This window comes from Malania oleifera, chromosome 12 (assembly GCF_029873635.1).
Source record: "Malania oleifera isolate guangnan ecotype guangnan chromosome 12, ASM2987363v1, whole genome shotgun sequence".
In the NCBI taxonomy this organism is placed as follows: domain Eukaryota; kingdom Viridiplantae; phylum Streptophyta; class Magnoliopsida; order Santalales; family Ximeniaceae; genus Malania; species Malania oleifera.
In genome coordinates this window covers 74,199,744-74,213,212 of record NC_080428.1, presented here as the reverse complement: position 1 = coordinate 74,213,212, position 13,469 = coordinate 74,199,744, and the positions used below count along the sequence as shown (strand labels likewise).

Here is a 13,469-nt window from a genome sequence, read left to right as displayed (position 1 = left end):
ACCACATAATTACTTGCTAGTAAATCAAGGTAGAGCTCTGTGTGTTTCTTTATTGCCTTTTGTTTGTTAGGTGTTAGTTTGATCCTTTTCGTTGGCTCCTCATGCGCAATTTCAATGGGATTAATCTATTGTTAACAAGGGAAATTTGTGTAAACTATTTTTCCCAATGACCACAAAGCAAAAGTGGAGGTCATCAGCTGGTCAAGATAACATTACAAAGAACAAACATTCTACTGGAGATAAAACTTTTTAAAAGAAATTAGGGTGGAGGGGGGAATAGAGTCATGCAACACAAAATAAAGAGAGGAGTGGAGAAGAATACAAGTAACGAAATCAATGAAAAAGGCCTCTCAACAGCCACCTTTTCTCTAATTACAAAAGCAAAAGGGGAAAAAAAATAAAGAGAGAGAGAGAGAGAGAGATGGAGGGAGAGGTTGCACCTTCTCTTTCCTTATCAGGCACACCGCACTCCACTACTTCCCATCCAAATGAAAGCAAGCAATACTTCTTTCTTTCCTCTCCCTGCTTTTTCTTATTCTTCAAGTACCTCCCTCTCTCTCTCTACCCCTCTTGTTGAGAAATCCAGGTTGGTGGAAGATGGTGGTGTTGGCTATTCTACAAATATAACTTCACTTGATCCATACGTAGTCCTGGGAGGAGTTACATACCACATTGATCTCTCATACTTATCTTTCCCCCTTTTCCTCCTTTTCTCCGAGTAGGAATTGGTGATTGATGTTGGTTTGGACAAAATGATGCTTTGATATGATTTCCTCAGTTTGTTGAGCATTTTGTGGCAAAAGTTTTTCTTTTCCAACTGATTTTCAGCATATCCGGGAATTGATCAACTCCACTTGGCTACTCTGTTTCCTGCAAAATAATCCATCTAGCTGATTCTGAAATTGGTAACTGGATCTACTTGAAGAAAAGCCATTATGCCCTTCGGGTTGGTTTCAGCATGGAACAAGCGCCGACGAAGCAAATCCCAGGATCATGTTGACCCCTGTATGTACTTTTTCTTCTAATAGCTGCATTCTCCTCCTAATAGTTACAAGCATTTTGTTTATAAAACCTGTTTTCTTTAACCCCATCATACAACAACAGTATCTGGCCTCGAGTTTTCAAGTTCTAAACAGACTTAATATTTCAGGGATATATAAACCTATGGAATATTGGCAACTTAATGATCAGACTCCATCAACAAAAAGACGCCAGGCATCAGCAGTTTTCACACTAAAAGAGATGGAGGCAGCAACATGCTCTTTCAGTGATGAGAATTTGGTGGGTAAAGGAGGATTTGGACGTGTGTACAAGGGCACTCTGCGGTCCGGAGAGGTATGTTTCTTGCAACTTTCAAATGATTCTGGACAGAATTTGCAATGTTCTGTAATGAGTAAAACTTGTATGAAAGTGTGCTACTTCAATATGAATTTTCGCAAGTTAATTAAACTAGATTTGTGGAAAATCCTGCGACAAAAACAGGAACTGTGAGCTACAACAGAGCCCAGTTGATCCCGTTGCCTAAGAAAGAGAGAATGAACAAAGAATAGAGATTAACCCCAAACATTGCAGATTCAATGTACAACTAATTTTCTTCTGTGATGTGCAATATCAAGGTTGTGGCGATCAAGAAAATGGAGCTTCCACCAGTTAAAGAAGCCGAGGGGGAGCGGGAGTTCCGGGTGGAGGTTGACATCCTAAGCAGACTCAACCACCCAAATCTGGTTTCCTTAATAGGCTATTGTGCGGATGGAAAACACCGGTTTCTAGTATATGAATACATGCACAATGGCAACCTGCAAGATCACTTGAATGGTTGGTTTTTTTCACTCAATGCCTGTTGATATGTCAAGCCCCTGCACTGACCCTCCAAAAAATTTTCATCTGGACTTTAGGACTTAGGGAAGCAAAGATGGATTGGCCTTCAAGGATAAAAGTGGCACTTGGAGCTGCAAGAGGACTCACTTATCTCCATTCTAGTTCTTCTGTTGGGATTCCAATTGTTCATAGAGATTTTAAATCAACCAACATACTTTTAGATGCCAATTTTGAAGCAAAGGTAATTAACTGAGTAATTTTTTAATGACTATAATTTGCATGCTATCTAAAAATGCATGGAGCTGAAATCAACACTATTTTTGACAGATATCAGACTTTGGGCTTGCCAAATTGATGCCAGAAGGGCAAGATACATATGTCACTGCCAGGGTGCTTGGCACTTTTGGCTACTTCGATCCCGAGTACACATCGGTAAGTCACACATGGGTAATTTCTCAGTGTTACAGGAAGTGTTTTCTCCATTTCCAAATTAAGGAATAAAGGAGAAGTGCAAAACGTATAAAAGATTGAGGGCAGTAACTCCTCCAAGAAAGACCAAAGAAATTACAGTCAGAAAAAGATTAAATGAAATCAAGTGATAGAAAATCCAATCAGACAGATACTTCTTAATATCTTTACAAATGGGGTTAAAATCCCAACTACACAAAATAATGAATAATTATATAATTAATAAAATAATTTTACAACTTTTAGGTACAAATGCTGAGACTGCTCTCATGAACTAATAATTTAGTTATTCTTGTTTTTTTTTTTTTTTTGTTTCTTTATTTTTTTATTTGCCCAAATCGTCCCCTTCAAACTCATTTTTATTCAAAATCTGGAAAGTTAAATTGTCCACAAAGATTTTATTTGTTCTACTGTTCTGTGGTTCAAGGGTTCCAGAGAAAATTTGGAGATGGTTGTATTGATTGTTTTGCAGGCTCAAACTAATAATTTTAGAATAGTGCTATTTTGTGATGCCATATATTCAGAACAAAACTAACTGAATATTCTGTTCTCTAAGCCTACTATTGTAGAATGTGGTTAGCATAGAAGAGGTTTTTTTCTTTTTCTCTCTACATGAAGATTGGCCACATATTTTCATGTCTGCCTTGTACCATCACTTTGATTTTCCTCAACATTTTCTAAAGCCTGTACTATTTTCTTGACTATGCACTTATGCATGTTAGGTGCACCTTTATAGGAACATAACCTAATTCCATTGGTGCAAAGTGGCTAGGAGGAGGGCCTTTTTTCATTTGATTTAATTATTAAGAGGGCTCTGAGCATTAGATATGTCTCCTTTGGCACACAGACAGGGAAACTCACTTTACAAAGTGACGTTTATGCATTTGGGGTGGTTCTTCTTGAGCTTTTGACCGGACGTAGAGCTGTGGACTTGAACCAGGGACCCACAGACCAAAACCTTGTCCTACAGGTAAGGAAGATTTCTTCCCATTCTGGTTCTCTAATTTTATGGAAATAAGAAGACTAGATGTATAGAGAGAAGGGACTAATGAAATACTTGGTGTGCCTCAAAATCAGGTTAGGCATATACTGAATGATCGAAAGAAGTTTCGAAAAGTTTTAGATCCAGAACTGAACCGGAATTCATACACCGTAGAATCTATAGCCATGTTTGCAAATTTGGCATCACGCTGTGTTCGTGCTGAAAGTAGTGAAAGACCCTCAATGGCAGAATGTGTAAGGGAACTCCAACAGATTTCCTACACAAATTCAAGAGGCTTGGGTATGGGCATGCCAACATTCAGAATAGTCTAAAGATACCAGAATGAAACTGTTATATATAAAAAATAAAAAAGTTACATTTACTTCCATTCAATATATTCTTGAAACTAGGAAAGATGTGGGGTCAGATATGAGCTCAGTAGTGTGACAGAACGGTTTGACAAGGGAACCAGGAAAAAAAAACATTTTCATGCTTATCAAATTAATAAAAAGGATCCACATGAGATCATACAGAAAAGGTTTTCTCTGAATTGATCTGAGAGAACCAAGAGAAGCTGAAACCATTGGCAGGTGAATTCAAGACCAGAAAGAGGGTACACATTCCTTTTATGTCTGGTGTCTTTTTTTTTTTACATTTTTTCCCCTCCCAACTACTAGTTTTTTATTTGGAATGTTGTACCTCCAGGCCACGGTTTTTTTAAATGTTTATGTATCCTTGTATACAGGACCATGCAATCTGTGTCTGAATAAAGATGTATTTATTGTATTACTTGACTCAGCAGCAGCTTAAGGTTGGAAAAAGAAGAAACAAAGAGTGATGAACGATGAACGTCTTCAGTGGGTTCCCCAAAATTAGCCCTCTTTTGTTATAGATTTAAACGTAGAAATTATGAAAGATGCACATCACTAGATCAATTTTTTAACTAAAGCAAAATGCAAGTACATAAACTTAAAGCTTTGTAGCCACTTTTCACTGCTTAAGAAGCTCTACATTTGACAAACTAAAAAGCAAGAAATGAAACATGACAGTTTAGAAGCCCATGGAAAAAAAACTTACTGAACTATTTTAATCTCTTGCTACCGTCTACAAGATTACTATTAGCAGGTAAATGGTGTTTCCATTCAATGCCATTACACATTATCATCCAGTCATCCCTAAAATTTAGAGGTATGGGAATGTGCTCAATTCAAACATGTGTATATTTATAAAATAACGATCACGTAAATAAAAAAAATACAGGAAAAAAGAAAGGAATAATATCCTACTTCTGCTGACAGTTCACCACCATGGATGGGAGCATGCTTCTTAGTGAGCCTTTTCTCTTTAAGGATTTTGAAGGTAGCTGTAGCCTATAGTTTTGTTTGAAACGTTGGTAAAAACGAATAGAAAACATCCAAATATCCAATAGTAAACCAGGTAACTGAGACTTCCCTCCCACATGGAGAGAGAGAGAGAGAGAGAGAGAGAGAGAGAGAGAGAGCTAATTATGAACATCTGACAGGTCACAGCAATGCAGTACAATTTCTCTTTAGGACGATTCTCAAAGCATTGGTGTAGGGGCAAAATATGTTCGCAAAAGCCAATGAATTGCAAGTAAGAAGCGGAGCTGTACAAAAATGTTTGCATCACCACCAATAAACACATGCAAAGACTTTATGATTAATGTCCTAGACATAAATAAACACAACTGAATGATCCTTAAAACCTGATTAGGTTAAATTTTGGACTGAGATGAAAAAAAAAAAAAAAGGATTCAGAAACAACTCATTGGCTCGGATTAAATAGGATTGCCAATGAACTTTTAGTCATCTGCATGTGCTTCTAACAGAAATATTATGGGGAAAGAAAAAAAAAATTATAAAAAAAAGATGGAATAGCAGTGACATAAATGTGATTATGTACAACAGTAATTCACAGGTGTCCTTCAGATAGAGAGGAGCAGAAGTTGTAGAGGAAAACATAAGCTTCTATAAGAAAGGAAAAACAATGCATCAATTACAGCCTACCTCAGCAAATTTGTTCCAATCTTCTCACTATCTATTCACAAAGAAAGTTTTCCATCAGAGACCAAGTGATCCTTTTCAGAAGGGTTGTTTAATCTTGGAAGCTTCTTGCACATCAGATGCTTACGTCTCTGCAATATCAACAAGATCAGGATGCTATCTGTCCTAATAACGCTGTAACCTGCTTTGGTGTACATGTTGAATGGAGCTGCATCAATCATTCTGCAGTGCAAGTAAACCTCTCTGGAGGAACTCATCTGAGATATCAGTTCCTCGCTTGCCTTCAACAGATGCCAACCAATGCCTCTCCTGAAATTTTACGAGAACATTTGAAAAAATGATGTGTTTTTCAATACGCGGGCTTTGAGACAAGCACCTTAACCTAAAGCAGTAATCTATATGATTTACACTTTACAAGTTGTCAAATAAAACAAGCAAGCAGGAAAAGAAGGTCTTGTGCATGTTGTGAATTCCTAAGATCTGGCTCAGTGCCATTAGTATGAGACAGTGAAGGAAAGGCCTGTTTCATCCACTATGTTTGCAGCTTCGCTAAGTTACTCCAGGGCTGCAGGAACAGAGCCTTCATGGTATGATTTGGCCCCGACCTGATTTGTATTCACAGGTTATTAATATATATGTTGTGCTCCAACAATTTTAAGATTGATCCCTTCATCTATGTGATATGCATTGATGGGTTCATATCTGAGGTTAGGGCTAGAGCATATGCAAGAGTTTAACCTGTCCTCTCCAATTCATAGTGAAATGTCTCCCCTACCTCATCCATGGGAATAGGATTTCTGCGCTAAACCACGTAAATCTCCATGCTGCTCCATGTTATTAGCTAACAGCTTTTTCTGGATGCTTTGATTTGTGTTTGGTCATAATGGAATGTCAATTATGCAATCAAGAAAACCACAACTAATGTCATCAGATGGATAATGTCGTGGTATTGCAATGAATTACTATTACTATCAGGAGCCAAAGCCACCTGTTGCCCATTGCAGGTGCAGGCAGTAATGGTGATGGCAGGAGCTTAATGAATTTTGCAGGAATCTATATGTCATCTCATAGGGAAAGGTAAGGGCTATTTGTTTGGAATATCAAAATTAACCATGAGAGTATTTTACATCTAAGGCTGGCATCTTACTCCATTTTTTATTTACAGTACAGTTCAAGTTTTTTTTAAATTATTTTTTATGTTTTGTGTTGAATAACAAACTCTTCACATGAGTGAATAAATCAGGATAGGAAAAAAGGAGAAAAATAAATTACTAAACCATTTTAGTGCTGATTAAAGTAGTCAAGTACCCTTTTCCAATGTTTATGTTACGTTGATTAAGAGAATGGAATTGGATGGAAATGGAGTAGCCACTATAAAGGAATACAGTTGTTTACAAAAAAGAATGCCGTGCTATTCTAAGGAAAGACAATTCTAGGTTCCAACCATTATTGAATACACAAGGAATGAGTATTTCCAACTCTCACCACAGGAATGTCTATTTTTATGCTATTCTATAATGTAACTCACTTGCCTTAAAATGATTGTCTTTTTTGTAAACTATTATATCCTATAGGATAACCATTTCATTCTCACCTTATTGCTTTCCACTCCATTCTCACCTTATTGCTTTCCACTCCATCCTCACCTTATTCCATTTTGCGAACCAAATGCAACATTAAATCTCTAGCTAGGGAGCCTTCAGCAATTAGCTGCCAAACAAAAAAAGAACCTAGACAGCGCTTTTCCTTCAGCGTTCCTTCTTTAGTTTTCCACAATACCAATTAAACTTACAGCTCACTTTTCCTTCCTCCTCCTTTCCTTCCTATCTCCTATTCTCCTCCCTACCAATAAGTGTTCCCTATAGGGGTGCATTTAGGAGATAGGAGGCTTAAGCCCGCTTTGGTCTAAAAGAATATGAGTTCAACCAGGGCTAGTTAGGGTTTAGCTCATCAGGTAAACCGCAACTTGGCAACTGCCGTATAAAGCAACCATTGGGGAGTAAAATACTAAATTTGAGGAACAAAAAATGGAAATATCCAAGGGTAAAAAGTTTTAAAAACAGTAAAAACTGTTGCATACTTGCATATACATTTGCAGGAATGCTAAGTAATCAGCATATAAAGCTAGAGCAATATACCAAATAAGAAGTCCAAGCAAAGGAAATGAGGTATCAAATGGAGAAAACCAGTAAGTTTGAAACCACCCCCCACCCACACACAACAAAAAAAGGTAGAGCAATATACCAAATAAGAAGTCCAAGCAAAGGAAATGGGGTATCCAATGGAGAAAACCAGTAAGTTTGAACAGAAAGCATAATTCCCAAATTCGAACCCTCCAACACAACCCCACCCAGCGCCCCCCCCCCCCCCCCCCCCCCCCAAAAAAAAAAAAAAGAACTAAACAAACCTTCGAAGTGAGCTTTTCACAGTCACGTTACTAATATAAGGAGAATTTTTCGGAGGAGTGGGTGTTGTGGGAGAAGCATTAGCACCCCTCTTGTCAAAAGAAACCTCCACAGTACCGGCCAAGTGTTCTTCGTTTCCATCCCCATCTCCTCTTCTGTAGAACGCAACAAGCGTCACAGTGTGCGGCATAAGAGCTCTTCTCTCAATCAAGTACTTTTTCACGAAGAAACGCAGCAGAGGCACGTATTTCAGCGGCAGAGACATGGACTCCGCGAAGGATTCTGCGAGCAAGGCGATGGTAACATCCATCTCTTCAGCCCTCATCACGCGAACCCACATCGACCCACATCCGAGTTCGTGGAAATATTCGAAATCCTCGAGGAATTGAAGCTTCTCGAGCTCGTCATTGCTGAGAAATCGACCTTTTCGAAGTGGGACTCCGATAAAATTTGAAATTGAGGAAGCTGAAGAAGAAGAAGAAGAAGAGGGAGAGGCGAAAAATGAGAGGGCGAGACTGTAATGGTGGATTTTGTTGGGGAGAAGGGGAAAGGGAAATCTGGGTGTAGGGTATATCAGCTGAAGTTTGAAGTGGGTGGTTGTCTGTGGATGATGGCGGCGGGGGCATTGAGGGTAGAGAGAGATCGCTGCAGCAGCAGCCGCCATACCAGAGGCGGAGAGTTCTGATCAGGGATGAGATCAGAGAGCTTTCGAAAGAGGATAAATTGCACAAATCTCCCCGGAGATTAATGAATTTGACTCATAACCTTGCGGAATTTTAGAGATTAATAGACATTAAATGCATAATCTGAAAAGTATGAACAAAAATATATATAGAATTTAAAAAGGAAATTAGTTAAGTCAAAGTTTAATTATAATTTACGGCTATTAGAAAGTCAAATTCCATGGTGGTCATTTAGAATTTAATGCTAAAGTTCAAGTATTTATAGAGTCAGTTATTTTTATAGGTTAGGCTTAACTTAATGCTTCTGCATGTTTCTCTAGTAATATTGTCTCATAAGACTATTTTATAATTTTTAAATTTATTTCTTAAATCGATAATATAATAGATAATTTAATATTTTCATGATTTCTACTAATAAATGAAGTAATAGATTTGATAATCGTTATTAAATGAGTTAATTTTTTTAATAAGTAGAGGAGCACGTGATTCTAATAAGTTTCAAAATTTACCATCTGAACTTAATTTCTGTCAAATTATCAAATTGGACAATATTATCAAAATTATATGAAATTATATATAAGAAATTTAAAATTAAACAAAAAAAATTCTAAACATCTAATTACAAATACATCAAATATTCCAAAATTTATCTAAAACAAAACGTCTTACAATCAGGTTATTTGATTGTGCACATCTATCTAAAATAAGAATTCAATTATAAGATCGTTACTAATATCCATAAATTTTTTTGAGTTAGGCAATAATCCAATCACACATATACCATCGGCTACACTTTACATTTAATATAATGACAAATATTTATCTCGCCAATATACCATCAGTCTCCTTCTGTTTCTGTATCTATTTTCTCTCTCTCTTATTATTAAAAAGCTATTATTTTTCGGGTCACTACACAATATTTAAAGCATGTATGTAAAATAATCAAGACAATAAATAAACAAACATACATGTGCGGAAATTAAATAAAGTAGGGAAGAGAGAATGAGACGATATTTTTAACAAGGTTCGGCTATACCCACCTACGTCCTCACCTTAGGCAAACCACATAAGGATTTTGTTCACTTTTTGAGTCTGATCCCTGTTTTGATACTGACAAAACACTAATATCTTATGTGTGTACTTAGCGTGTGAACGGGTATTTTATTCAGCATAAACATAAGGGAAGGAAAAGTGGAAGCCAAGATAGGACTTAAAGCTCAATCTGACGCATTCCATGTAGACAAAAGAGCAAAGGAGAAGAAGAAGACTTATTTGTTTTATTTGTATTGCATTTAGTTTTATCTTTAGTCTGTAATAATGCATGTATCTGCATGATATGATTGAATACTCAGACTGGACGAACCATAGATTGACCGTAAAGAATCAAAGGTCATAGACAGACCTTAGGGCACCCAATATTTTCAAGAAAAACCTTGCCCTTAAAAGCTAAACTTATACAAAGGCTTTCAAAATAATTTAAGTTAAAAAACAAGACCAAAATTGATTTTCATAAAGACCTCGGTCGACCTGTCACTTCAACTTATAAACATCTCAGTCGACCGATCACTCATTAGGCAGGAAGTCAAATGTTTGACTAGGCTAGGTCGACCGACCATTTTTGAACTCAGCTTCCACAGTCGACTGATCTTAGAACTTGAACCTAAAACCTTCCTTAGCCGATTGGCGCTTTGGTTCCAAACCAGCCTCAGCCGACCGACCTTCATGGCTCAGCAGACCGAACCTAATCCTAGCCGACCAAACCTACGAAGGGTTCGGAATCTCCCTAAGTCAGCCAACCTGCCCTTTGTTTGGCCGATTGAACCCATTTTGAATTTCAAATTTCTTGTGAGAGGTCAACCGACCGATGCTAGGGTCAGCCGATCGAACCTCTCGGGTTCTGGTAATTTTTCAGCACCAATCACATTTAATTTTTAATTAAACAAATCTAAAAAGACCTTCTGTGTCCTTTAATGGTCAAATTTTCTAAAAATCTATAAATATCCCCTCCATAAGCTAAATTAGCAACTTTGATTAACCAAACTCTCTCTCTAATCTTTTTGGGGTATTTTTAATCAAAGTTCCCCCAAAACTAATTTATTACAACAATATTTCTTTGGGGGCAAATTTTTTTATACTCTCTCCAAATGAGTTTCACTCATTGTTTTTGAAAAATATTTATGGAAATAGAGCATTTATTTTTAGGCATTTATTTTTGTATCCATATGTATTTACTCTCAATTGTTCATCATTTTTTGAAATCATCTTTGAGAGTAAGCCTTAAGTCTTTCCCATAGTATTTCTTTGATAAATATTTATTGGGAAAACTTTTAGTAGCTTTTGAATCTTTGCACATCAATTGCAAGATTCAAATGCTCATATTGTATTTAATACAAAAACATTTTTCAGCATAAACAATCAAAAATATTTTTTCCCAAAACTCATCTTAAAAGCAAAACCCTAGGTTGTCCTATTATTACTTGAAAAATATTTTTGGGAGAAATTTTTATTGGGGTCAAAACTTTTGAGCAATCATCATATACCTTATTTTTCAAAGGTTGAAAAATCGTTTTAAGAAAAAAACCCTCACTCTACTGAGTATAAGTTCATATCATTATTGAGAGTGCATTGAGCTTAAACGTGTACATCTCTACTTGTATTTAGAAACATTTGTTTTTTACAAAAATCATATTTTTATGTATCGGTTGGGTTCAGCCCGTAAATTGAACTGGGGAATCTCTACCCCGTAACGAAGACTAGTTGGGTTCAGTCTGGTAATTGAGTTGGGTCTTGGCACCACCCATAAAATGTTGCTCGATTATGGCTCCGCCCAGTAAGTGTAGCTGGGGTATTCCTTGCCTCGTGAGGAGAGGTTGTAAACGGCTTGTACTCCGCCCATTTAAGTGAGCAGGGATAGTGGAATCTTCGGGGGTTATGCCCAAGGTGGGGATGTAGACAATATTGGCCAAACCTCGATAACAAATCTCTCTCTCTCTCTCTCTCTCTCACACACACATTTAATTTCTGCATTTCAATTTCCCTATGTGTATGCTTGTTTATTTACAATTATATTTATTTGAACACACACACACATTTAAGTTTAAATGAGACATCTTCTGCATGTGTATGTTTATTTTCATTGTTTAATTATCACTTACATACACACTTGTTTTTGAATGGGATATGTTGTTCATGCTTGTATGCAAATATTTAATTTGTAGAGAATACTATATTTGTTTTAACTATTTGCATACTTGATTATTTGGGAAAATTGAGACTGCTTAGACAAACCCTAGGTTATGAAATATTTTAAATTGACCTAGGAATTTTTTAATACCCAATTCACCCCCCTTTGGGATCACACCATTCCTCACAGATTCCACTAAACTTGCTCACTTAACCGGGCGGAGTAAAGTCGTTACATACTCCTTCAAATAGGATGAAGCCCTCCTCTCTAAGCAATACCCCACGCTTAGTCCACTCCTTCTAAACAGAGTAACCTCTCCAAGCGATGCCCCATGTTTGGTCCACTCCTTCAATAGGATGGAGCCCTTCTCTCCCAATGTTATACCCACACTTGGCCATGGTTCACAATCCGAACCGCAAAGGCAAATGAAAAATAATTGTTTTGTACAATAAAGGTGTTTCTTCATAAGCTGATTTGTACAAATGAAAAACTATATGCACTCTCAAATGATTTACAATTTGAAACTCGGTAGAGTAAGGATATTCCTTTCAAAAATATTTTTCAAGTAAAAATGAGAGAGTGGAATGATTTTCTCAAATGACCATTTAATAACTTCAAATTCAAGAAGGCTTTTCAAGCAAAAATATATGAGTTAATATGTTGCTCAAAGCCTTTCAAAAAATCCCCAAAATGTTTTCTCCAAATATGATTTTCAAAATGAATATAAGAGAAGTAAGAATTTTGAAGCTCAAATATACTTTTGAAATATACGGCTTTGATGTAATAAATATGAGTGTAATTATACTCAAAACTTTTAAGAATAAGGAGCCTTTCAAGCAAGTATATATATAAGTGAGATATATGCTCAAAGTTATCTTGTAAAATTCAAAATATTTTCTCCAAAGGATTTTTCAAAATGAAGAGTAAGAGAAAAATATTTCTTCAAGATTGAACTTGTAAATTCCATAAGAAAAAGAAGTCTTTGAATTAATATATATAATTTGAATATATGCTCAAGGCTTTCAAAATAAACTCAAGGAACAAGAAGGTTTTCAAGCAATATATATATGGACGTTAATGTAGTGACCTGGAAAAAAAATATTATTAATCAATTAATTAATTAAACATTATTGAATTAATTAATAAAATAAACAAATAAAAGGAATAGTGTGGAAAAAAAATTGAAATAAAGATACATATTAAGTTTTATATATATATAATAGTAAGAATAATATTATAAAGTTAGTGGGGAGGGGGGAATACTTCATTTGTAAGAAATCAAAGATCAAAATTGGATTGAAATCCAATTTTACTCTCAGAACCACCCCCCCCCTCTCTCTCTCCTCTCTCTCTCTCTCTCTCTCTCTCTCTCTCTCTCTCTCTCTCTCTCTCTCTCTCTCTCTCTCTCTCCTCCGCCTGCCTCTCTCTTCTCAATTTCTCAGCAAATACTCGATTGATCAGGAAACGGAAAATACCACTAGGTTCCATTCTCCGCCACCAACATTCCTACCAAAGTGGATTTCTCGTAGAAGCGTTGTGGGCACCACTCCTGGGGTAAGGTTCACTCACTCTTTCTCCTTAATTTCTTTCAAATCTTCAGCCTAACTGACGATCTAAAACCATCACGTGGTTTTAGGAGCGTTTCTCTACAAGTCTAGCGGAGCAAATTTTTGAATTGAGTTTTCGAGGCACCAATCCAAGGTTAGGGTAAGATTTAGGAAATTGAGCAAATTTGTGGTTTTTGGTAATTCAATTATTTATTTGAAGTTTATGAGTCTAGGAAATATTAAAATAGTAGGTTATTTGGGGTTTATCTGATTTAACTAGGGTTTTTGATTCAGGGTTCAGGTGAGCGCCACAGGCATCATTTTGGGGTTCCTGTTGACATAGTTCAAGAGATCAAGT

At 36.4% G+C, this 13,469-nt stretch overlaps 2 protein-coding genes across 2 annotated transcripts; one reads left to right on the top strand and one right to left on the bottom strand.

Annotated features, from left to right (window-relative positions):
- The first annotated feature begins 326 nt into the window (after positions 1-326).
- LOC131144955 (probable serine/threonine-protein kinase PBL28) lies at positions 327-4,054 on the top strand. Its single transcript, XM_058093949.1, has 7 exons — positions 327-1,005; positions 1,151-1,335; positions 1,617-1,815; positions 1,896-2,059; positions 2,146-2,250; positions 3,134-3,256; positions 3,364-4,054. Exons 1-7 carry the CDS (start codon positions 936-938, stop codon positions 3,598-3,600), a joined length of 1,083 nt encoding a protein of 360 aa, XP_057949932.1. The 5' UTR covers positions 327-935; the 3' UTR covers positions 3,601-4,054.
- A 1,096-nt stretch (positions 4,055-5,150) lies between these two features.
- LOC131144956 (GCN5-related N-acetyltransferase 5, chloroplastic) lies at positions 5,151-8,613 on the bottom strand. Its single transcript, XM_058093950.1, has 2 exons — positions 7,700-8,613; positions 5,151-5,601 (listed from the first exon to the last, which is right to left on the bottom strand). Exons 1-2 carry the CDS (start codon positions 8,359-8,361, stop codon positions 5,331-5,333), a joined length of 933 nt encoding a protein of 310 aa, XP_057949933.1. The 5' UTR covers positions 8,362-8,613; the 3' UTR covers positions 5,151-5,330.
- Between the last annotated feature and the right edge of the window lie 4,856 nt (positions 8,614-13,469).

Bases quoted from the DNA above. Each gene is read 5' to 3' on its own strand.
- LOC131144955 (XM_058093949.1), top strand. From the start codon at position 936: ATGCCCTTCGGGTTGGTTTCAGCATGGAACAAGCGCCGACGAAGCAAA. The intron at 1,816-1,895 runs GTTGGTTTTTTT...TCTGGACTTTAG, and splicing joins CCTGCAAGATCACTTGAATG to GACTTAGGGAAGCAAAGATG. The intron at 2,060-2,145 runs GTAATTAACTGA...TATTTTTGACAG, and splicing joins ATGCCAATTTTGAAGCAAAG to ATATCAGACTTTGGGCTTGC.
- LOC131144956 (XM_058093950.1), bottom strand. From the start codon at position 8,361: ATGGCGGCTGCTGCTGCAGCGATCTCTCTCTACCCTCAATGCCCCCGC. The intron at 5,602-7,699 runs GTTTGTTTAGTT...GTAAAATTTCAG, and splicing joins GTGAAAAGCTCACTTCGAAG to GAGAGGCATTGGTTGGCATC.